Here is a 24819-nt window from a genome sequence, read left to right on the forward strand (position 1 = left end):
GCAGACTACGCTTTATAGTACCTGTGTGACGGGGCCTAGGACACTGGATACAAATAGAGCTATGTTGGTTTATCATAATATGTACGCAGAAACTTTCCTTTTGTCATATTATCCTTGTAATGTAAGAAGATTGTTAATAAAAGCATTTAAATTTACTCACCGAGGTCGGATCTCTGCCTTCTTGTCTTTCTCCCACCCCGTGCCCAGGGTGATTCAGGATGAGTCCCATGCTTGGGTGTCAGGTGAGATTGCCTGCCTGCTCCCTGGTCAGAAGCAACTGGAAGAGGCTTTCTAAGTCCTATTCCTGCTGTTCTTACTTTTCCACTATTCAAGGCCACTTCCAGCTGGTAACCTACACATCTCGCCCACCCGTCTGGCCAAAAAGAGGTGTCACCAAAACCGTTTAAAATAAATCTCTCGCCCCCACACACATTTACCCCACAAAATTCTCAGAGCTATTGCAGATGAGACAGGCAGGCAGGGAGGCAAAGTCGCTTCAGTCGTGTCTGATTCTGTGTGACCCTAGGGACTGCTGCAGTCTGCCAAACTCCTCTGTCCATGGATTCTCCAGGCAAGAATACTGGAATGGGTTGCCATGCCCTCCTGCAGGGGATCTTGGATGAACAGTGTTCTAATTCTCCATCCAACTACCTGCATGATTCTCCACTGGCAAACTTCTTCCCCAGGGAGGGTCCTTCCCAACAGTTTGCTAATGGCACTGGTACGGGGGTGAATGATAAGTGATGTTTGGCACAAATTGTCTTAGAAAAATGGGCATACATTGGAGAAAAATGTAGAAAAGTGTTTATAGTGTTTCCTCCTGGGTGCTGAGCTCTCCTCTCAGCTCCTTTCCGCTCCAGCGCAGCTTCCAGTCACGGGCCGTCCCTCTCCTCTTTTCTGAACCTCTACCTGCTCAGTGCCTGCCATCGTCTCTCCAGCCCCTCGGTGACTCAGAGCTTCCTGTCGTGAAGGCCATTCCACAGTCTCCGCAGAATGTTCGCTTCTCTTCTTTTCCCAGGGCAGAAAGAGCAAACGGGTACAGCTGTCCACGTCTAATCAGCCCAGGTGAACTGGGGTTGGCCCCGCCCCACTGCTGGCCATTGGATCTGACCTACACTTGCAGCTGGGAGGCAAGGGAACGATAAATCTTCCATTGGCCCTGAGCTGGGTCTCCCCAAAGCAAGGCTTGGAGGATGTGGCAAGGAGGGAGGCCCAGTCCACTTCCGCTCCTCCCTCTCCACAGCTGCCCCCAGCTTCCCTCTCCAAGGTTCAAAAGGCAAGTTGAATTCACCCCAGAGAGAAGACTCAGGGAACTGGCCTGAAGACCCATTGCTATGTGAGTTTCTACAGTGATCCTTTGAAAACACAGACCCAGTCGTGGTGGCTTCCCAGTTCAGGACCCTCTAAAGGTTTCCCGTCGCTCCCATCCCAAAGTCCTGATCACAACCCATCAGTCTGCGTGGTCCAGCCCCTGCCAGCCTCCCAGCCTCCTGGTTCCTTCTCGGCCCGTGCTCCCTGGCCTCCCCTCTGTTGCCCCAAGCTCACAGAGCTCCCTTCCATTGCAGGACTTCCCAGCTCAGTGTGCCCCCTGTCTGAGATGGTTTTCCCCAGGACGGTTGCCTGGCTGAGCTCTTTTCTTCTTTTAAGTGTCAGATAAAATGTCTCCTTTTCAGGGGGTCTTTCCTGATCACACCCTCTAAATAGCCACCCTTGAGGCATTATTCATCTTTCCTCCTGATGTTTTCATTCACAGATCTTATCTCCAGTTTTCAGCTATGTAACTGACATGTGTGTGTGCCTGTGTGTGTATTCTATGTCTGGTCTTCCTCCTTTAGACCGTGAAGTCCACAATAGAAAAGTAGAGGCTTTTTAATACCACTGTGTGTGGTTGCTATCACATCCTCACATAATAGGCACCTAATCAGTGTTCAGAAGCTCCAATACTTTGGCCACCTGATGCGAAGAACTGACTCATTGGGAAAGACCCTGATGCTGGGAAAGATTGAAGGCAGGAGGAGAAGGGGACGACAGAGGATGAGATGGTTGGATGGCATCACCGACTCAATGGACATGAGTATGAGCAAGCTCCGGGAGTTGGTGATTGACAGGGAAGCCTGGCGTGCTGCACTTCATGGGGTCGCAAAGAGTTGGACATGACTGAGCAACTGAACTGAATTGAATCCAGTTTATTGAAGGGATGAATGAATGAGTGTACTTTCACTCGCCTGATGAAAGTGCAGTCCCAGCAATGCTGTGTTTGTCACAGTAGAGACCTCAGATGCCTCCACTTTGCCTGCCTCTCTCTCAGTTTCCTCACTTGACTAGGGGACCCCTGCACCTGACCACTGGCAACATCTGGCCCCAACCCAGCCCTTTCTCTACAGAGCTGAGGTGGCGCCTGAGGTGCTTACTTGAGTTCTCTTCCACCCCAACTTGCACTTGTCCTTTGGACACTGTCTCATGGCCCTCGGGCAGGTGCTCCCAGGTCTTCTTAGGGAAGAGGATCTTTCCAGCCCCTTCCAGCGTGGCAACTGTCTGTGTTCGTGGTTTCAGATAGCCTTTCTAAACAACTGCCTAGGCGTCTGTTGCCTTTCCAGTGAAGACTGCGCACGGGCTGTAAACCACAGCCTGGACTTTAGGGTTAGAGCAGTGTTGTTCAGCTCTAAGTCATGTCTGATTCTTTATGACCCCTTGGACTGCAGCATGCCAGGCTTCCCTGTCCTTTTCAGTCTCCCAGAGTTTGTTCAGATCCATGTCCATTGAGTCAGTGATGCTACCCAACCATCTTATCCTCTGTCGCCCCCTTCTCTTTTGGCCCTCCATCTGTCCCAGAGTCAAGGTCTTTTGCAATGAGCTGGCTCTTCACATCAGATGGCCAAAAGATTGGAGCTTCAACTTCACCATCAGTCCTTCCAATGAATATTCAGGGTTGATTTCCTTTAGGATTAATTGACTGGTTGGATCTCCTTGCAGTCCAAGGGACTCTCAAGAGTCATCAACACCATAATTCAAAAGCTTCAGTTCTTTAGCCCTCGGCCTTCGTTATCGTCCAACTGTCACATTCATACCTGACTACTGAAAAAACTATAGCTTTGACTATGTGGAACTTTGTCAGCAAAGTGATGTCTCTGCTTTTTAATATGCTGTCTAGGATTGTCACAGTTTTGAGTGGTACCAGCTTCAAATTTCCCCCTTGGCCTCCTACAAGCTGCGAGACCTTGGACAAATCATGTATCTGAGTCTGCATCTTCTGGGCTCAGCACAGAGCAGAACATGATGAGCAGGATCATTATCGTCATTACTGTTACCTCTCACATCAGGGTGAAGTAGATGCTAAGAAGCCTAGGTTTCCCTTTTTTCACCTAGAATTCCAGGGCCTAACCTGGCTGAGGGAGTGCCTGTTACTTTTCAATACAGAGCCACCAATACCTATCTCAGAGCTGGAGTGGCAAACTCTGCCTTGACCCTCCTTTCCTTCTCAGCCTGGAGAGAGGACTTCAGGGCACCATCTTCTGGCTGAGAGCTCAATTCACCTGACCCTTGAGGGCAGAGACCACAAAGAGAGATGGTTTGCTTTTGGTGGGGAAAACCAGGTTTCTCCTGGCTTGTTCCTGGTTTGAATCCCTGCGTTTCTATAACAGGATTCTGCCATCATCCGCTTGTCCTGAGACACCAAGGAAGAACGTTGGGAAACTGGGGTGGGAAGCCAGGCTCCAGCCACTCTGCCTTGAGAAGAGACTTCACCCGGCTGAGGACGAGCCACCGCTACTAGACTGCTTTCTATAACAAAGTCTGACTTCCCGTCCTAAGTCTGGCTTCTTCCCACCTCCTCCCAGGTAGGCACCTGCCTCCATCTCTGGCTTCAGGATGATGCTGAGGGCCCTGCCAGGGACTGTGGTGGCTCCTCTTTAGGAGACGAGGGATGGGTGTAGGGGGCAGTTCTCCAAGGCTGGTATTGAGAAAAGCCCCACCCCCTAAATCCATCCACAGCCACATCCTATGGCTCTTCCTTTGCCAGGCATCTGCCCAGGATGGTAGAGAGAACAGATGCTAGGGTTCTAAGCTCTTGAAATGGTGTTGCTTCCAGTTGACTCTAAAAAATAGAAATTCTCGTGTGGAAAAATCACCACCGGCTCCATTAGCAAGTAAGCACATGAGAAGAGATCCTCAGGTAATGTCACATACTGTCTGGAAAAGCAAGTGGCTGTCAGGAAACCTGGCCCAGGGCAGGGAAGGCAGGTACCCATGCACGTGGGTTTAGTTCATTTTACACATGAGATTGGAGGCCAAGGATACACATGAGAAGTCTCAATTACCAAATCATAACACATTAAATTTTGAAGAGTGATCATTTTCTCCAAATTTATTTTATAGATGTGGGCATAAGCCCAGAGGCAAGCGACTTACCCAGAACCATGAAGGTGGCAGCGACAGAGACCAGCTGGGTTGCCCAGCTCCTAAATGCAGTGCTCTAGACTTGAGTTATTTCATAGGCTGGAGCAGAGTTTGTTATTTAAGGTGGTTCAGTGGAAAGCCCAATAAAAAATCATCCCTAAACTCTTCTTGCCTCTTCCATTTTTATTTTTGGTAAATCCAGATTCTCAAATCTTAGTTTTGGGCTTCAGAGCCCATTTGGGTTCGATCCCTGGGTTGGGAAGATTCCCTGGAGAAAGAAATGGCAACCCACTCCAGTATTCTTGCCTGGAAAATTCCATGGACGGAGGAGACTGGGAGGCTATAATCCATGGGGTTGCCAAGAGTCAGACAGGACTGAGTGACTGAGCACATCAGGGGCCATATTCACAGTTACCTGTGAAACACAGTCTACACAATATTTGGCTACATGGGATAAGAGCCACTTTTCCTTTTAATACAGAAATAAAAATCCCGGCTGTCATTAAAATATAACAAATATATATAATATAAAATAAGGAATTACATGTACAGACTTGGAAAGTGAAGCCTTTCTTTATGGCTCATTTAGCCTTTTTAAGGGAGAAGGCAGTGGCAACCCACTCCAGTACTCTTGCCTGGAAAATCCCATGGGCGGAGGAGCCTGGTAGGCTGCAGTCCACGGGGTCGCTAAGAGTCAGACACGACTGAGCAACTTCACTTTCACTTTTCACTTTCATGCACTGGAGAAGGAAATGGCAACCCACTCCAGTGTTCTTGCCTGGAGAATCCCAGGGAGGGGGAGCCTGGTGGGCTGCTGTCTATGGGGTCGCAGAGAGTCGGACACGACTAAAGCCACTCAGCAGCGGCAGCAGCAGCAGCCTTTTTAAGAGGTCTTCCCAGGAGGTACTAGTGTTAAGGATATGCCTGCCAATGCCGGAGATGCAAGAGACGTGGATACAATCCCTGGGCCAGGAAGATCCCCTGGAGTAGAAAATGGCAATCTGCTTTAGTATTCTTGGCTGGAAAATTCCATTGTCAGAGGAGCCTGGCAGGCTACAGTCTATGGGGTCACAGAGAGTCGGACACAACTGAGTGATTAAGTAGCAGCATCCTTTTTCAGAGCCTTTGGTTTTAATTCCACATAAACTGCCTGATTTTCTACTGACCTGAACATTCAGGCCCTTCCCCTGGCTCATTGTCTGAGCCTCTTCCTCCTGAAGCCAGGGTGGCAGCAGCCACGAGGAGGCCCTAAGATGATAGGACTCTGAAGTTCCCTTGTCCCTGCCGGCCACCTGGAGCACAGGTGAATGCTCAGCCACTGCCCTGCCTCTTCCAGTGATGGGGGTATTTCTTTGGGCGTACGTTAGAGGAAACAGTTTCCATCTTTCCTTGTCAAGAATAAAGTTCAAGCCCCAAGAGGCCTTGCCTGAGAACGTTCACAGCAGCAATTCCTGCAACACACACAAAAAAGAGAGAAATATCTAAACACGTGTCAATAGGGGAATGCGATTGTGGCATATTCATGCAATGGAAAATAACACAGCAGCAAAAAGTGAAGGAGCTAGAGCGACAGAAATCTGCATGGAGGAAGCTCAAAATTTTAACGTGGAGCAAAAAATAATGTGAGACAATTTGAAATTAAAAACAGAAACTACTCTATGAGGTTTACACATACATGTCGTAAAAATACAAAGAAAGGTTTGGGGTGAGAAATCCCAAGTTCAGGATGGTGATGTCCTGAGTGAGAGGCTAAGGGGATTTCAACTATATTTGTCAAGTTTTATAGAACTTGGCAGGAGTTCACGTGTGTTTATAGGATTATTTTTCTGCATTGCCTATGTCTAGAGTTTTTATGTGTTTATTTTTATGCTTCATCTTTTAAAAAATATTTGTTTGTTCACCGATGACTGCACAGGGTCTTCACTGCTGGGCATGGGCTTCTTGCTGTGGTGGCTTCTCTTGTCGTGGAGTACAGGTTCTAGGTGTGTGGGCTTCAGTAGCTGCGGTGCGTGGGGTCATTAGGAAGTCGATTCATCACCACTGGACTACCAGGGAAATCCATGTCCAAAGTAAGAAACAGGAACTTACACACAGGCACACACTAGGCAGCTGACCCTGTTAGAAGTCATTTATTTACCACTGCAAGGTTTTTGCTCCAAAGTATGACACCAGACATATGAGTACAATATCTCATGCGTCTTTTTGTGCTTCGGTTCATGATTGCAGAATAGACACAGCATTGACAACAGGAAACACAGGCAGCAAAGACAGATCACAAGGACTAGGTCTTTTTTGGCGGTCCTCACCTCCGATTGGCGTGGGCTGCAGTCTCCCGCTGCCCAGGACTCCTTTATATCCCTAAGGAGCTGCCCCAGAGGACTGCTCCCCCACCTAGCTCTCTCTACACAGCATCGACTGGGGGAGATTCATCATTACTCAATCCACACCAAGAGTCATATCTCAGATTGAAATGGGGAGACGCGTGCAAGGTCTTGATCAATAGGCACTCAACAAATATATAGGGACTTGATGTAAGAAGTGAGTCGCAAGATGAATGAGATTAGACTCCCAGTTTTCTACCCCATTGCCGTATCTGTGACAAAGTCAGATCACCTCGTGGGCAACAGCCCAGTCGGAGACAGTTTCTCCCTTTATTTTTACCTCTGCTTCATGCACTTAGAAAATGCTCCCTGGCAAAGGACCAAGTGTTTCTTTTAAAGAAAAGATTGGATGCATTCGCACAGACCCAATTACTCTAATCTGGTAGTCAATTGCAAAAGTATCCGGTACAAGGTGAGTAGATGCAAAGATTACTGAAGTTTTTTTCAGTAATTTAAAATTTAAAATTCACTGAGATGGAGTTCTGATGGGAAATACAGCTTTTATATTCTCATCTATATATCCTCATCCTTATAGTTCACTATGCTAATTATTTACATAAAGTAAAATTAAAGGGAAAGTCACTCAGCCATGTCCGACTCTTTGCAACCCCATGGACTGCAGCCCACCAAGCTCCTCTGTCCACGGGATGCTCCAGTCAAGAATACTGGAGTGGGTTGCCATTCCCTTCTCCGGGGGACCTTCCCGGCCCAGGGATTGAACCTGGTCTCCATCACTGCAGGCAGATTCTTTACCATCTGAGCCACCAGGGAAGCCCAATTATTTACACAGTGAGCTATAAATTATCATTAGGTGAACGGTAATACTCAACATTATGAATTTCTAGGCCAGCTGCTAAGGTTTCTGAGGACCTTACCATTGAGAACTCAACTAGGACTCAGATTTGCATTCAAGTTAGATAAAAATGTGTATTTTTTCTCCTACTCCCCTACCCATCTTTCATTCACTAATTCATTCAACACATTTTTATTAAGGGTGGATGAGTCGACTGTACTCTAGGTGCTTGGAATACACCAGTGCACACAACAGGCAAACCCACCTGCAAAATCTGTCTTATTTCTGTTTAGTGAGATGAAGGCTGACACTGAAGATGTCAGGCAGTGACATGTGACTCCTTTCAAGGACACACATTTCGTCTGGATTCTGGAAAACGAAAACTTTGACACCAAAGAAATGAATGCCTCATGATATTCATGCGGTGGAGCTGATGGCTGTGGGTGGAGCTGATATTCTGGCATCAGGGGCCCCGAGAGCTCACTGCAAACATCCTTTGGTGTGACTGTATGGCAGGCTCATGGACTTAGAAGGAAGTAGAACCCACCTTTCCTGATGTTAAGTCTAGGATCCAGACTCCTCTGAATTAGAGTAGCAGTTGTCACCAAGAACTGAGTGCTGGTCAGCTTACGCAAGGGAGGCTTTGCTCTGTTTCAGCATGCCAACCAAAAAAGGGATGCCAAAGTGGTGAGAGGGCTCTCAAAAGATGTGTTGTAGGAAGTCAGTGACCCACACCTTGCCTAAAAAACACTTGGCAGGAGGTGGCCAGACTTAATGGGAGAAATGTCCAATTATGTGAAAGATCTTCTCATTTATGAGGAATGAGATATTGTTACTGTTCCTTCAGGGGATCGGCAGAAGTTATCTCTAAATGCTTTCCTACTGCTGTCCAGAAAGGAAAAGTGATGACAAAAGATGACACGTCTCTGCTCAAATTCTCAGGCAGAGACCAAGAATGACTTGACTTGTTACAGGACTGAAGGAAAGGAATTCTAGATCAGGGACCCAGGGTGACCTCTGGAGGCCCAGAGTTTCGCTGTCAGTATTAAAAAGTCCAGATGTGGAGTCCGTGGTTCTAGAAATGTCTGGCACTTGCCAGGGATGCTCAGCTGCCAACATGAAGCTTAGAAATGATCTGCTGGTGGCCTCGGAGTTTGTTTCTAGTGAGGGGTGGGTGCCTGTGGCATGGGAGCACAATTTCATCTATTGCATCATTCAGAGACCAAGCTGCCACATCATTAGGCTGCGTTTACGGACAGTCAGCAACAGAACCCAGAAATACCGGTACCTAGGCAAATATTACATCCACTCGAGCAAGGCTCATAATATTCTAATTAATGATGTGGACAGCTATTTGGAATAATCAGGTAGCGATGTGAAACCTAGCTGCTGATTATTTACTAATTAAACTGATAGATCCTAAACACAGCGAGAGGCACACTTGAAAAGACTCCTATCCTCCTCCCCTTCCACAGACCCGGACTAAATTAACGTGCGCCCCAGATGGAATTCCTCCTCACGCGGCTGGGAGGCTGAGAAGGAAGGAGTCTGACTCAGACGGTCACTTTGGTGATGCTGGTGGACATGACAACTAGTGCCCAATAACCAATGGGGGAATCCCACCTACTCCTAGTCAGGGAAGGGCTCCCCAAGTATAACATAAACCGATTTTGAGATGAAACAATACAGTTATTCAATAGAAAGCACAAAATTCAGTCCAAGAGCAGGATCCAAAAAAGCACAAACGACAACATTAAGAATTCAAATGATTAAAACAAAAAACGGAGGCTCCTAAATTTCACACCATGGTTGAAATGTCCAGCGATGGCACTGGCTGCCCCAGGGAGTTGGGGGCCCAACGAGGACTGTGAAACCGAGTTGGGGGTTTTGTGAAAAGGATTTCTCCAAATGCAGTGCTCCAGCTTCTTCATCCAAACCACTCTGTGCTTGTTAAAGACGCAGGCTCCTGGGGTCCAGCCAGGATCATGGATTTGGAATGTCTAAAGCAGGGTCTGGGAATCTGCTGGTGATTCTTCACACACTGTTTGGGAACTGCTAGGTTAGTGCCTTGGGTCAGTAGCACGATTTCATGCCTGCTGACTTTCCATCCCGCCTTGACCATCTCTAATTCTCTTGAGATGATCCAGGATACAGCATTTCTGTCATCCTTTTTGACATGCTTATTTTTAAAAAGCCACATTCTTTGCATCCATGATTTCCCCAACTCAGCTTTCTCTGCATCTGACACCCACTGCAAAACCTCCACACGGATCATATTTGATAAGCATCTCTTTCAATAACACAGATCAGCAAAATGTGTTCCTTCTGACCCACATGTCCTGTCTCCATCCTTGCTCATTCTTAAGAAACAGGAGTGAGATGGGAGAGGAAGAGGGTCCTGGTCTCTGCACACATGTCTTTCTTCTGGTGTCAGAATGCGGATGGGGCACAAGAGGAGGGGGCAGAGGGTAGTGGGGTGGGGAAGGGGCAGATTGTGCCCCAGGAGGGCGGCGGCTTGGGTGGCTGCCTAGAGGTGCAGCTGATGCCACATGGCGATCTGCCGGCGCGGGTTCTTCAGCATCTCCTCCCAGTGGCTGCGCTCGGAGCCTGAGGCGTGCAGGCCCAGGCTGCAGTGGCCAAGCACGCAGCTCTGCCCCTCGGCACCCAGGCCCAGCACGTCCAGCTCCACGCTGGAGGCCCGCAGCAGGTCATCCGGCAGCTCGAACATGATCATCTCGTTCCACACGGGGTTGATCTTGTGCTTGGCTCGTTTCGTCTGCTTCTTCTTCAGCTTCCGAGCCTGGTGCTTTAAGGTCACCTTGACAGAGACATCTGGGGAGGGGCAGGGGAAAGAGACAGAGAGAGGGGCCAGGAGTGAGCTTCTGGGGTCTGAGGCGGGGAGAGCTGGGGTCGTGCTGCCTCTTGGGGATGGAGAGACAGGGTCTCCGGCTCTAGATCCTCACTGAGGCTTCTGCTCCACCACCCCTTTCCCCCGACCTCATGGGCCATGTATTTATTCAACAGTGATTCAATGCCCACCTTATGGCAGGCATCAGTCTGAACATGAGGATATAGCAAAAGCTCCTTCCTGGACCATGACAGGGTCACACTGAAACACCGCTAGGAAACCTTTCTCAAGAGCCCCTCGGAATGCCTTCAAGTCCCATATCACACCAGGCCCAGGATGATGGTTCAGACGTCCTGCAGCTTGATTTTAACCCCAGACCAAGAACACTACGCTATCCCTACGTCTTCATCCCCTTAGCTCTTCATCCAAGCATTTTCGTCCCTTCCTAAGATAGAGGTCTCCTGCTGGTTGACTGTGTTTTTCTCTTCTGTTCTTTTGCAAGTTTTACTGGAGGATCCCACCCCATGTGGAGGGTGAGGGCAGCCTGCCTTGACCCCAGTAGAGCTGCCCGGCTCCCAACCCCCACCCCAGAAATCAGGCAGCAGTTTGCTAGACAAGCCTTCACGCAGCATCTCGAGGCTCTGGGCTGGGATCGTGTTTCCATCAGTCAAGGTTTCCAAAGCTAATGTGAGGATAATTGTTACTCTATATTTCTCACTATAATTATCACTCCCAGGTGGTTCGTTTGTTATTTCAACAGAGATATTTGAGTGATAAAGTGTTGAGCTATAATTGTCCTGACAGGAGCTATAAAAATTAATAATAATAAAAAAAAAAAGAGCAGGAGGCAAAGAATTGTCTAGAGGGGATGAGGCAAAGGCATTGAGTTCTGACCTCCGGCTCAGGGATCTGTCAGCCAGACCAACTCGGGTGATTTTTCATTCATCAAAAATCTCTTGCCCAGAGGTCCTGACTGCAGAGGCAATTCTTTATTTGCTTCCTGCTATAAATATCGATGTATTTATATCCTGCTCTGAGCACTTGGCTCCCAGTCCGGGTGTCACACGGCTGACCAATGCTGCTTTCTTTCCTGCTCTGACCAAAGGGGCTGTTTGGTCCTTAAGCCTTGGGGCCTGTGCTGGAGTATCCAGAGGGAACAGCCAAGGCTTCCGGGCCATTGAAGAGATGTTTATTTGGGTATGTGGGGCAGAGACGCCTCCTCAGCCTGTGCGCCCACATGCCTCTGCCGTCATCCACACCCAGCTGGTCTGGGGATGGCAGGTCGACAAAGGCTGGGAAGAGGGAGGAGTCTAGGGTGGGTGTGGGGAGCAGAGTGGTGGCTAGTTGAGACTGGAGAAGGGAAATCCCACCACCTCCCCAGAAGATGCACCCAGCCAGGCCTGGGCGACAAAGTGGGGCCAAGCTTCCCCTAGAGCCCAGATTCTCCACTCCCTGGCTACAGTCTGATCCTAGGATTCCTGTGACCCATGGATCAGGCTGTTCTTCTCACGATGGATCTGCAAGGTGGGAGCCCTAGGAAGCTGACACCTGGGCACTAACAGGTAGGACTGGCCTGGGAGTTAATGGACATGACTTTAGGGAAGCGAGGGTGTCCTTCAGAACTGATTGTGAGCTTGGGGGTGGAGGACACAGCTGAGGCTGACTGTACGAAAGTACTCAGGTTCCAGGGCCCTGCTCACCCGTCCTCACCGCCTCCCAGGCACCACCTCCATCTGTGCACATACCTAGAGGGGCCCTGGCTCCCCTCTCACACCTCACTCACCCTTCCCCAGGAGCTCCTTGGACTGGCTAGAGTGGAGGTTCTTGGCCTTAATCAGCACGACTAGGAGGCGGTTGGCAGCTGGGAGGTAGCTGATGGAGAGAAGGACCTCTCCCGTCCCCGCAGACAGCTCCTGAAACAGAATCGGGGAGGCAGGAGGGGAGCCTCACTTAGGGATGCCCTCTGGCCCCGTCACTATCGCTGAGGCTGAGGTTGCCCTGGAGTTGTATCCAGGAGGCATCCTGGAAATCACTTACCCATCAGGGCTGCTTTCTCCAGGCTTGCAGAAGGGAGGAGGGCATAGAGAGATCCTATGCCAGCCTGTGTTTCAATATGAGTTTGTTTGATTCGCCACAATTGTGATTTTAAAAACAGCTCGTATTCAAACCCAACATACCGAACAGATCAAAGAGGTGCCATTCAGGATGCAGCCGGGACAGAGGGCCAGGACTTCCTCTCACTTTATCACCTGTGCCCCCCTCAGGCATCTTTGCACAGAACCCTAGGGTTCTAGTTTGAAAACCACTGCATTGACTGATCAGGTTCCTGGAGCAGCAGGATGTTGCAAGGCATTTCTGTGGAAAAGAATCCTGCCGGGGGCCAGCGTGGGGAACTCCGCCCATGGCAAGGGTCATGAGGAAGGAGGCTTGGCATACGCAAAGGCGTGATCAAGCCTCAGGAAACCCCCTGTTCCCAAGCATCTACCCCAAAACCAGAGTCTGTTTTATGCTCTCACCTACACCTCTGACTTTATGGGGGGCTCTCCCCCATCACCGTTTCTCTCGGAGGAGTAAACGCGCAGCTCCAAGGCAATAAAAATTCCTGGGCGTGACGAGAGTGTTTCAGCTTCCGGACTGCTCTGAAGGCTATCTAGCCCACCAGTATAGGTTCGTCCGGCCACATGTGATTGTTTACAGCCTCCCAACCTGAGAGGCACGAGATGTTTTAGACTTACTAAAGGCAAATTCTTTTGGGGAGTTAGAAATTATTAGTATAGTGTGTTGGTTAGGAATTATATTGCTGAAGGGTTTTTCATTTGTTGTGTCAGTAATTGCTGCTAATTCCCTCCCCTGTGTGGGACAAGGATGTCTCAGGTCAAACCTCTCTGCTGACAGACTAGCTTGTGTGACAGGATTATCCATACTCCTGCCACTATGCACATGATTGTTTACTACCTCTTAACCATAAACAGCACAGAGAGTTTTGGAGTATTTTGAGAGTCTTAATTAGCATAGGGCTTTTTCTTCTCGTTGAGTCAATGATGGCCGCCAGGCCTCCATATCCTTAGACACCTGGGAATATATTAATCAATATATTTGAACTATAGAAAAGGAAATATAGTAGTTTTTGATGTTAGCAATAGTAGGCTTTTTGAGTTAATGGATTTTCTCTTTTGTAATAGATCACTGTACTTTGTTATAAATCACTGTGTCCTTGCTATGTAAAAATGTAACTTTATCACTATCTTAAGACTAAATAGATCTTAAGGGGAACATTGATGAAAGGATTTTCATTTGTTGGGCTGATGTTTGCTGCTAAATCTCCATATTCCCTGCCCTTATAATGAATATAACTAGCATATAGGAGAAATGAGCATTAACCTTTAAACATATAGGAGAAAAAAGTATTAACCTTTAAGATTAATCATGTTAACCTTGGGTTGAATAAATTCCTTTCTTGATTGTAACTCACTACACCCTCACCCTATAGGAATGTAACTTTATTTGGAGGGTGGTGCCTGGTTTAAGAAAAAACACCCTTGAAAAAAATAAGTTTTTTGGTTATCAGAAAGAAAGGATCATAAAATCCCTAAGACCTTTTTATGTGAAGCACCTGGTTTTGATAAAGGTCAGGACTGCTGACCCCCGTGTGACTCTGTATTTGTCCCTGTGTGTAACAAAAGGTATATAAGCAAACCTAAAAATAAAGAAATTGGATCAGTTTCCGGAAAGACTGATTCCCCCATGTCGCTTCCTTCTTGCTCCCGTTTCTCTGGCTGAATTCCCATCTGGATTCAGCCTCCTTTTCTCCACTACACTATCTGTACTACACTATCCGTTTCTAATCTCTCTCTATATCTGTAATTAAATATGTATTTTTCCAAAGACGCCGACGCCATCCCCCCACCTTCGAATCACCCTGGATCCACCAGGGATGGACCTCGGCAGAATCCCTTCCAGCCCCTGCAAGGTTGAGAGATGTGATGTGATCACGTCAATAATGTGATGCACTAATGCTGAGCGGGGCTTGGCTTAGTCCACAGAATGACCAACCATGTCAACAAAGGCCAGGCATACGATGGGAGCTAACATACCACAGACACTCACAGGAACTGCGCTTTGTGATGCCTCCAAGAAGCATCCAGCATGTCAATCTGCCTGCCCCTCCCCCGCCCCCCACCGTCTGCAGCTTTAGAGAGTCTCTCCATTGAGATTCCTACAAGAGTTTGTTTGGAATTTCAACAAATCCATTGAAGGACAAAAATGAGTGAGAGTCCCCACAGGGGGCAGGTCATAGTCTGAAGGGTAGAGGGAAGCATATGGACTCTAGAATCTGACCACCTGGGTCTCAAGTCTGATCTCACCATTTACTAGCCATGTGACCTTGGGCAAGTTATTTCACTTTCCCAAACCTTCATTTCCTCATCTGTAAGATGGGAACCATAATATCTCCACCCAATAGGGTGGTAAACATTAAATGAGGAATTAGTTAATGGCTTAGAACAGTGCCTGGTGCACACGACGGCATCTCTACCCTTGCTTTGATGATTATCATCAGTTATCAAGAAAGGATAGTCACTACTTCTTGAAAATATTAATTGGGAACAATGTTTCTGGGTGAAGGGGAGACAGGATTTGGGGAGTAAAAGCTGGATGGAGGAGCTGGGCAGCCCTCTGCTTGGGTCACACCTTCCATTCAGGAAACATGTCTACAATATGACCGCAACAATTCAACCAGCCCTAAGTGGCTAGTCGTGCGATGGAATGTTTCTGGGGGCTGCCAGGAACTTTGGTAATGGCGTTAAGGGTAGCAGCTAACGCAACACACTCCGTGCTAGGTACAGTTACAATATCTGTCCATCGAGGCTGTCATCCGCACAAAGCTATTCCCAGCACCTAGGACACAGCTAACACACAATACATAGCGTGAGGAGGAAGAGTGAGACATCCTGTTTAATCTTGACGGCAAGAGTAAGAGGGATACTGACCTGGTTCCCATTTTAAGTCTGAGTCCCGGATGCTCAGAGAGTGAACTTCACTGCCTGAGTTCATGTAACCTGTGTGTGTGTGTGTGTGTGTGTGTGTGTGTTAGTCACTCAGTCGTATCCGACTGTTTGTGACCTCATGGACTGTAGCCCACCAGGTTCCTCTGTCCATGGAATTCTCCAGGCAAGAGTACTGGAGTGGGTAGCCATTCCCGTCTCCAGGGGATCTTCCAACCCACGGAATGAACCCAGATCTCCTGTACCGCAGGCAGACTCTTAATAGTCTAAGCCACTAGGGAAGCCCCATGAAGCCAGTTAAGTAGTGAAACTGAGCCTCGAATGGGGGTCTGGTCTGATGGCAAAGCCCAAGTCCTAAACCTGTGGTCCTCCAGAACTCTCAACGGACAGACCTCTCCTTTCACAGTGAAGGACCTGAGCTCAGGCGCCTGTCCAGGTGCCCGGCGGGGTGTTGCTGAGCTGAGATGAGCACCAGGCTTCTGCTTCAATGGCACTTCTTGGAGGTCCATCCACACGTGTTGGCCTGGGCTTTGGCCACATGGTGCCCAAGTGAGAGGAGCCTGGACCTGGCAACCCGTGAAGGGCTCGGCAGCTCCGTGCGGGGTGCCCAAAGCCGCAGACGAGCCCAGTTGGCGACACCACAGCCACCTGCCCCCTCGGCTCTGCTGCTGAAAGTACCTGCTGACAAAAAGTAACCCTCCTTCTTTCGCCATCCTCTCCCTGTCTTTCCCTGCTCCCCATCTTTCTCTCGGGCTCTCGGGGAATCACGCCAGCTGTCCTTGGAGTCGGCCACTCTGTGGCCCCTGGAGACGCACATCCTGCTTTTGGCTGACCATCTTCCGGTGAGAACTGGGGCACAGCTGGCACTTCCTTTAACCCATTCTGACCAAGAGAGGAAAAACACGTGGGCTATAGCAGCCAATGGCTCCACCCACTTTGTTCAAATCAGCCCGTAGTATCCGCTCTGGATGGTCAGGCAGAGGGGCTCCCGAGCCGGGCCTTGGGGCTCTCCCTTACCACTTACACCGAGAGCACCGCCTCCGACTTCTGACCCCATGCTGCCCTCTGTCACTGTTCTTATCCGTGGCAAACAGGCCAGGGGTCCACGTGGATGCGGGAGTGTATTTGTGGGACAGTGACGGCTACAATGAGTGCGATGATCAGGATGAGTGAGTCACGAGGGCGGGTCTTTGTCCTCATCTCCTGAGCTCCCAGCTTCAGGCACACTGCCTGGCACATGGTGGAAACCGGACAAGACCTTTGTGGAATGAGTAAGTTTTCTTCTAGGGGAAAGGGTAGAGGCAGGTTAGGTGTCTGAGACTTCTACCTGTTGGACTGCCACCCTTTGCGGGCAGCACCAAGCACTCCAGAGGCCTGGAGGGGGAGGCCCTCCATCTCCCGAGGAAGCTGGGTTACCAGCTGAACAAATCCGCATGTTGGGCGCCTCTTCCCAGGGGCTCCGGCTGTGATTCCACACAAGTCCCAAACCGCACACTAATTAGAGAGTGTGCTGGGGAACAGCCTGGTTCCAGCTGAGAGTGGCTGTCAATGTTTATCAATTTTCTGAGCCTGGGAAAGAGAGGAAAATGAGGCAAAGAAGAGATCGCAGCAGACGGGGAGCGAAAGTGTACTCTCTCCTCCCGTGGTGTCCATCAGGAACGGCGCCTGCTGGCCACGGCTCCTGTACTACCGGGCACTTATGTCCCATGGCGGCGGCAGGGCAATGCGGGCTTTACCAGCACACTGACCTGACCTCAAGGCCGAGCATGCCAGGTCCCAGCTGGGCAACCCCACGCCGGTTACTGAGCTTCTCTAAGCCACATTGCTCTTGCCTATCAGCGCATACTCCTGTCATCAGTCCTGCTTTGCTCACTGGGGGCAGAACTCAGGTAAAGTTCCAAGCACAGCAACTGATAGATGGTCAGTGCTCAAAAATTACTACTCTTCTTCCTATTTTTAATACTCACGGGAGTCGGCAAACTTTTTCTATAAAGGGCCAGATAGTAACTATTTTAGGCTTGGCAGGCTATCTAGTCTCCAGAGAAGGCACTGACCAGCTGGTTGAGAGACTGGCCATCCAGAAGGGTCCCTCTAGGCACCATCATGGCAGGCCCTTGAATGGGGGTGTAAATAACCACACACTGTCCCGCAGCACTGACCCTCCTTGACCTGCTCACTGCCCTGGCCTGTGGGGATTGGTGGTTGGCTCTCCAAGGAACCTCTCTGGACAGCATGACATCTCAGCAGATGACTGTTTTCCACTCACGGCTTTGGCAGCTGGGGAGGGGTGCGGAGACCCAGCCTGGGCCCCCATTCGTGGTCACTCATTCAAAGTCCAGCACAAACGCCACTGCACACCAGGCCTTCTAGAACTCTCTGTCCCAGAGCACTTCAGTCAGGCCCCTCTTAGATGTCTTATGTAGATATCATCAGTATCACAGCCACCATCATCATCGCCGTCGTTCGTTCCAGTTTCTCCCTCTGGCTTGTACCCTCTATGAGTAGAGGTGCTCCTCTCCCCTGCAGGGCCTGGCATGCAGTGGAGGTGACAGGGAGTGTGAATGGTTCTAGGTGGGGATAAGCATCGCCAGCACCGGAGTCAGGGCGCTCACAGTGCGATCTTTTCCATGATGGTGAGGCCAGGGGCAGGGGTATCTGTGCCTGGCAAGCACCTGGCAAGACTAGGCCCCAGGAATCCCCAAATCCTGGGCTATCGGTCTCCTCTAACCGCCCCCCGCCCACCCTATTCAAGACTCCACCTTACTTTTACACGCTGCCTCCCTGCCCAGACTCCCATCCCCAGGCTGGGAAGGTCTCCAAGCTCGTTTCATGAGCACTGGCCCAGTCCTGGCCTGCCACCCCAGGGAGAGGCGACCCTACCTTCATGGAAGTCTTCAGCTCGCCCCACTGGGCGGCCCCCAGGGGCACGGACACCCCATCCAGGCCGAGGCGCAGCTCCCCGACCACACTGTGGCGGGAGAAGCGGTCGCAGGTCCTCAGGGTCAGCGTCAAGGTCGCTGCGGGGAGCTCCTCCTCGGCCAGGGGGAGCACCAGGCCTTCCTCCCACGTGGTGCGCAGCTCCCGCTTCTTGAGGACCGTCTGGGCCTCCACGGAGCCCATGCTGTTGGCCACACTGCCCTGGACGTAGCAGTCACAGCCTCCATCGTGGTCGCTGGTCACAGCTGCAGCCAGGGAGAAACGGGCACAGACGCGGGGGCTTGTCAGGGACCAGGGGAGGCGGGAAGCATGGCCCTGCTGTGAGCTGCAGAATCTACCTTAACGGCCATGACCTTGGGGGTCTGAAAGAGACCCCACCGGGGCTGCCTGACCACGCTGGCTTTGTGAGATCGCCTTTTGGGAAGCCGTTCGGAAATAGGAGATCCTTCTCATTATTCCGAGACTTCCCCAAGGCGCCTGGGCCCACAAACTGCTGATGATTTTTATTAGGGTTGCCATGGATACCATAACTCATTTGTTCTCTATTTTAAATATTTATCACATAACCACTTGTGATGTGAATCGCTGGGCCACAACTTCATGAGTGTTGTTTTACGTTCCGAACCTCGGTGTTTTTAATGCTTTCCCAGTGGAGCTTTCCAGTTTGCACCTGGAGAGCTTTCATTACTGCTTCCTCAGTGACAATATGTGAAGTGGTATCTAGTGTTATGCAGAATGAGAGAATAAAGAACAAAGGCCATGTGTCCTAATAGAAAGAAACCTGAACTGAGCTTCAGGGGAACTGGCCTCATCCTGACTCTGGCACCAAATAGCCAGAGTGATCTTAGACAAGTCACTTGATGTTGTTAGACTTTAGTTTTCAAATCTGTAAAATGGGACTATTGTTAAGACCAAATGTAAGAAAGTCTATGAAACACTAAAAAAAAAATCATACAAGAAAGCTAAAAGGAAAAATACTCCATCAAGAAAGCAAAATTAAATACAAAACTCCAGTTTTTCTTGTTCCCAGCTTCTAGTTTCCAGGCATCACAGAGTAGCCCATTTTTAGCCCCATGTCCTTTGCAAAGTCTTAGCTTTGTTTGTCGATGGTAAAATGAATTATCAGGGTAGGGAGACCAGGAACAATCTGATTCCATAGGAAAGACTGCTTGGTTCTAGGACCACAGAAACTTTGCTGACCATTCAGAACACCCTCTGTGTCCAGCGCAAAGCCCTGTTCAATGTCAAAGGCCTCTATAACAGAGATGACTAGCTGTTTATCAAAACAAACCAAAAAAAACCCATTCTTTTAACTGGGGACCCGGTAAGCCACATTTCCCAGCCTCCATTACAGTCTGCCGTCCTGTGACTTAGTTTCAGCCAATGGGAAGTAAGCATACATAGGTTACAGTTTCTAAGGAATGGCTGTGCCCTCTCCCTGTTCTCCCCATCTTTCCACTTGCTGGGAATAGGCCACAAGGAGGCCTCAGAGAGGAGGAGCTGGTCCCTGAATCACTATTTGGAGGAAAGATGGCCGCCAACCAGGAATCCCCAGTTTGGACTGGTATATGAGAGAGAGGAAAAACTCCTGTGTATCTGAGGATCACACGCCTCAGGGTCTTGTTTGTTGCAGAGTGCTCATCGAGCCCCCAGTGCTCGCTCCAGCCACAGACGCTCAGGCAGACAGGCACACAGAAGGCCGTGAAAGTCAGCTAAGAGCATACCTTCCAGACGAGTCACAAATAGTTCAGCCTTCTGCCTGTCGTAGTCCAGGCAGTAGTGAAGTTTGGGAGCTTGGTTCCAACTGGCGGCTTTCTCTGGGTTCCAGGTCTCCATGACACAGACATCCTCCACCACACCTATCAAGAAGGTGAAGTCATTGCTGATACCGACACTGGGATCCTGTTTTCCAGCCCATAATTTTCCATCTCTGCCAGCTAGGCCACGACCCCAAACCAAAAGCTTCCTAACTGGGTGCAAAAGCATGGTGGTACCATCTGTGGTCCTGGGCATCAACTTCCAGGGACCATCACAGCCCAGTGGGCAAGACCTGGGCTTTGGCGTCAGACACGAGCTGCTACATAACAGTTATGTGATCCCGGACAAGTTACTTGACGTCTTTGAACCTCGGTTTCCTCATCTTTAGAATGGGAGTGACAGCGGTTCCTTCTTCCTGGAATTACGGTGAGCATTAAATGAAATAAAGTGAGAAAAGCGCTTAGCTCAGGGCCTGGCCCCTGGTGAGTTTTCAGCAGAGAAAACTCCCAGCGTATGTGACTCTAGTCAGCCTGTGTCAGGCAAACCCTTCCCCAGCCCATCTCCAGCTCCACCTCTCCACAGAGTCCAAGCCAGGCTGGAAATAAATGTCAAACAATGAGTCAAGCTTAGGGAGAGTAGAGTAGCCTTTAGTGCATGTTCAGTGATCACTTGCTGAATAAATGAATGACCTTATCTTTCATTCAGTTAGTAAAACTACAGCTATCACTCACGCTTCCCCTAACTTGGACTGCAGCCAAACATCTGGAAGGTTCTCATTACTCAGGGATAATTCAAGAATAAAAGGATCCAGCAGCTGCAGCAGACTTCACTTGAAACAAATAAGAATTAATTTTTTTTTAATTTTCAGAATTAATTTCAAGGGTAAAAACATAGAGGAGTATTTAATTTCCAAAATGGTTCATTATCGGGTTCCTGCAAGTAGTGAAGAATCTCCCTAGTGTGTCTAAGCAAGGAACGAATTGACCAGGATGTGAACAGCCACGTGGAAAGCCAGACACACAAGCACTCGGGACCCAGGTGGCTTGGACAACAGCAGCAGAGTCAGCGCCAGACAGGGCTTGCCTGGCACCCAGCGCTGTCAGCCCTCAGACTGCCTCAGCCTTCAAACTCCAAACCAAACCATGACCAAACCAAAGCCAGCACCCTGGGAAATGCGGGCGTGGATGGAGCTTCAAGAATCAGGACCCTGAGCCCGACAAAGGGCCAGTGAGGATCTTTGCTTGTGGGAGCCCCCGACCAAGAGATGCCTTAGGAGTCGGGTCAGCGTCAGAGCCGGTTATGCTGCTTCTGTTTCCACCATCCCCCTCTCTAACCACACAGAACAAAACCCCAAACCACATAACAATCCATTCTCCTGGCTGGGTTTTTTTTATCTCCTTATAAAAGTCTGTGTGCTCTGCTCCTTTGGGTTAGGGACTGTCTCTGTTTCCATATCTGCCCCAGGGCCCAGCAAAGTGCCTTACACGAAAAGGTGTTCCATTCTTGATGTTGATGAGAAGGAGAATAATAATAATGATGCTTTGACTATATCCTTGTGCCAGGCTCTGATCTAAACACTTCATATGCATTGTTATAGTTACATTTTACAACAACCTTACTGGACAGGTGATAGTGTCATCTTATTTTATACCCAGGGAAACTGAGGCCCAGAAAGATGATCAGTACGACCAGGGTCGCACAATGGGTACATAAAAGGGGAGAGAATTAAACCCATGACTCTGAATGAAGCCCACAGTTTAACCACAACTCTTTATCCCCTTTGTAGTTGTACATACAGCTTGGAAGGGACTCTCCATTTCCCAGTGGAAAGCTGGAGGCCTTGGGAAGACACAATGTGGGAACACGTGGGGAATAATGGAGTGTAATTCCAAAGCCTGGTGCCCTCTGACCTGGTTGCCCAGTGTCCAACGCTGCGGACACGGGCTGGCCACGCCCACCATCTCGAGATGCTTTCCAGCCCTGCTGGGTGTTGTCCACAGAGTGAGGGGCAGGAGAGCCCTACCATTCTGAGGAAGGACGAACAGCTCCTCTGTGACCTGCCTCTTGAGGCGGCTGTCATTCGGGGCCTGGGGGCTGGCTGGTGCAGCAGGCTCTGCCGTGGTCTTCAGTGTGTAGTCAGCATAGTTGATGACCTCCGGGGCCGTCACAGCTGGCCTGGGTCCATAGATGTCTGGGAACTTCAGGAGGGCTCGGGGCTGGACGGGCTCTGTGGACTTTTTGACATTAAACTGCAAACACAAATCACTCCAGTTAGCCCACAAGAGGTCCGCTTGCCTGTTTCCATCCACAGAAGGGAGAAGAGATGACCTGAGCTTTCAAGGGAGACAGAGGAAGGGCTGGGGTTCCTTTCTGCTCCGAGGAACATGACCTGGGGAGGCAAAATATCATCGCCAAGTGCAGCAGAATCTCCACCATCGTGAATCACGCCGGGGCCTGCCGAGATGTCAGCCCTGTCGGTCCAGCCCCTGGGCATCCGTGGCCCAGGCGCCCTGCTGCTGTGTCCAGAGGAGTCCCCCAGGCCTGTCGTGGTTACCCTCCCCCCCCTGCTCTCATCTGCCTTTGTTTTCTCTTCTCCTTGTCTTCCTCTCTCATTCCTTCTTCCCCTCCCCTTCACCACTCAGTGACTCAGAAATGAATGTGGTCCCACCACACTTAGAACCAAATCTAAACTCCCTGCAGTGACCCGTAAGTGCTTGCCCAGCCTGGCCGTGTTCACCTTTCTGACATCACCCCCAAATCCCTCTCCAGCCACTGAGCAACCTGCTTCTCAAACAGACTGAACTCTTTCTGGGTCTGGCTTCTGGCCCACAAACCACCCACCTCCACCTCCACAGGCTCTAAGTTAAGTCCCTCCTCCAAGTCTGTCCCTTCCTACCACCTCATTCTGCACTTTGCTTTAGAGCATGGCTTTCACCCTGTACTGTCTCCATCACTGCCTGGCCTGTTGTGGTCAGTCTCTCCCACTAGTGTGCAATCTCCATAAGCACAGGGATTATGTCTTGCCTTGCTCCTGCAGCGTCTGGTCATGGGGAGCACGCAATACATACTTATGGCTAGGGCTCCCATGTTCAGTTGTGCGGTTTGTGCACTGTGCAAAGATGCCCAGATAAGGACCAAAATGTGATTTGTGCTCCACTTGCCTGGCTATGTGCCCTGGGGTAGGACTTAGTTCCACTTGGAGGAAAGGGCATCTTTACCCACCTGCTTGTCAAGCCTTAAGTAAGCAAAGCTCCCTCATACAGGAGTGGAATCTTCTATCTTTGCCTCCACTGGGGACTGAGATTTCTCTTATTTGACAGATTCTAAGTTACATAACAGGCAGCAATACTGGGGACCTGCCCAGTCCCCAGGAAATAGGAGATGATGGTCAGATCTAGAGCTTGAAACGCTGGCACACTGGGTGGGCCACCCACAAAACAGCCCTCAGACCGAGGCAGGTACCAACCCACAGCAGGGCCCCCAAGCAGCTGCCTGCTCCAGGCTCTCCTCCAGCCCCTCCACTCTCTGTGGCTGTGGGAAGGGCTGGCCAGGGGTCAAGGTGGCTCTGCCCGGTGGCAGGAGTGACTCAGAGATTGGGAAGTCCGTGCAGCCCTGGAGCAGGGCGGTGGTTGCACTGTTTCAAAGCTCATGTTTAGTGGTTGCCCTCTGTACATTTCATTACCCCAGGACAACTAATTCCTGGACACTCTGACCTGGTTGAAACTCTGTCCCCAGATATTCCTGGGGGAGGCTGGAACTTGATGGTAGGAGGCATCCCTAACTATCTTCATTGATTGGACAATGGACGAAGTCCATGAGAAGGTGCTAATGAGACAAGACACAAGACCCACTTCCTGCGGACACCTGAGGGCTGCTGTCCCCGCAGTGCATTATGCATCCATCAGAGCTCCCTAAGGGGCTCAGAGGGGATAAAACACCTCACCCTCCCTTGGGAACACTGCCCAGTAGGCTGTAATACAGCCGAAACACATCTACCCTGATCTCTGTTGAGTGCATCTGGCACGCATGAGCTGGAAAAGCACTTGCTGACTTCCACGGACAAAGGTTTCCTGGGGCCAGAGTGAGGGCAGTGACAAGACTGAACCTAGACCAGCCTAGACCCAAAGCCCACGGCCCCAGTGGCTCCCAACCTTTTTCTCTGCCTTCAAGCCTTTAGCAGGCAGCACCCACCCATCAGAGAAGCTTGTCATGATCACGCATTTCGGCAAATCACCCTGGGAGGAGGTGTATGCCTTGCAAAGTCAGGTCTCCTTTGCACCTCCACCCCATCGAGAGTGCCACTGGGCATCCAGGGACCTCGCTTCTAGTACTGACCTAACTGTCTGAGCTGAGCAACTTTCAGCAGATCATTTCGCCTCTCAGTTATATCACTCAAGGAAGAGGTGATTTCAAGGCTTGTTTCACTCCCACATGCTGAGCAACAAAGAGGTGGGAGACACGGTTCTTTACTCGCGGATGAGCTGGGGAGACCATCAGGAACAGGAGAGTAAGTGACAGTGTGTTTGGCAAGCAGGACAGAGGCAGGCAGCAGACAGCCTGTGTGAGTGACAGATGGGGCAGGGCAGAGGACACCTGCGGCGAGGCAAGCAGAGCCGTCCTGGGAGCCAGGGCGCGAGCTAGACCCGAAAGGAGAGGGTGTCTGGAAGGTGGAAGGAGCGGGAGGAAGGCCAGGCCCCGGGAGGA

The 24819-nt window shown here is 50.1% G+C and overlaps 1 protein-coding gene across 1 annotated transcript in view; it reads right to left on the reverse strand.

Moving 5' to 3' along the window:
* Positions 1-10096: 10096 nt before the first annotated feature.
* The window catches only part of SYT13 (synaptotagmin 13), a 38833-nt gene continuing 24110 nt past the window's right edge, over positions 10097-24819 (reverse strand). Inside the window, exons 2-6 of the mRNA XM_068989290.1 lie at positions 22139-22364; positions 20082-20216; positions 18301-18602; positions 12201-12330; positions 10097-10401 (exon numbers count right to left, since the gene is read on the reverse strand). Coding sequence (XP_068845391.1) covers positions 10097-10401; positions 12201-12330; positions 18301-18602; positions 20082-20216; positions 22139-22364 — 1098 coding nt within the window. The remainder of the gene's footprint in view (positions 10402-12200; positions 12331-18300; positions 18603-20081; positions 20217-22138; positions 22365-24819) is intronic.

This window comes from Capricornis sumatraensis, chromosome 16 (genome assembly GCF_032405125.1).
Source record: "Capricornis sumatraensis isolate serow.1 chromosome 16, serow.2, whole genome shotgun sequence".
Taxonomy (NCBI): domain Eukaryota; kingdom Metazoa; phylum Chordata; class Mammalia; order Artiodactyla; family Bovidae; genus Capricornis; species Capricornis sumatraensis.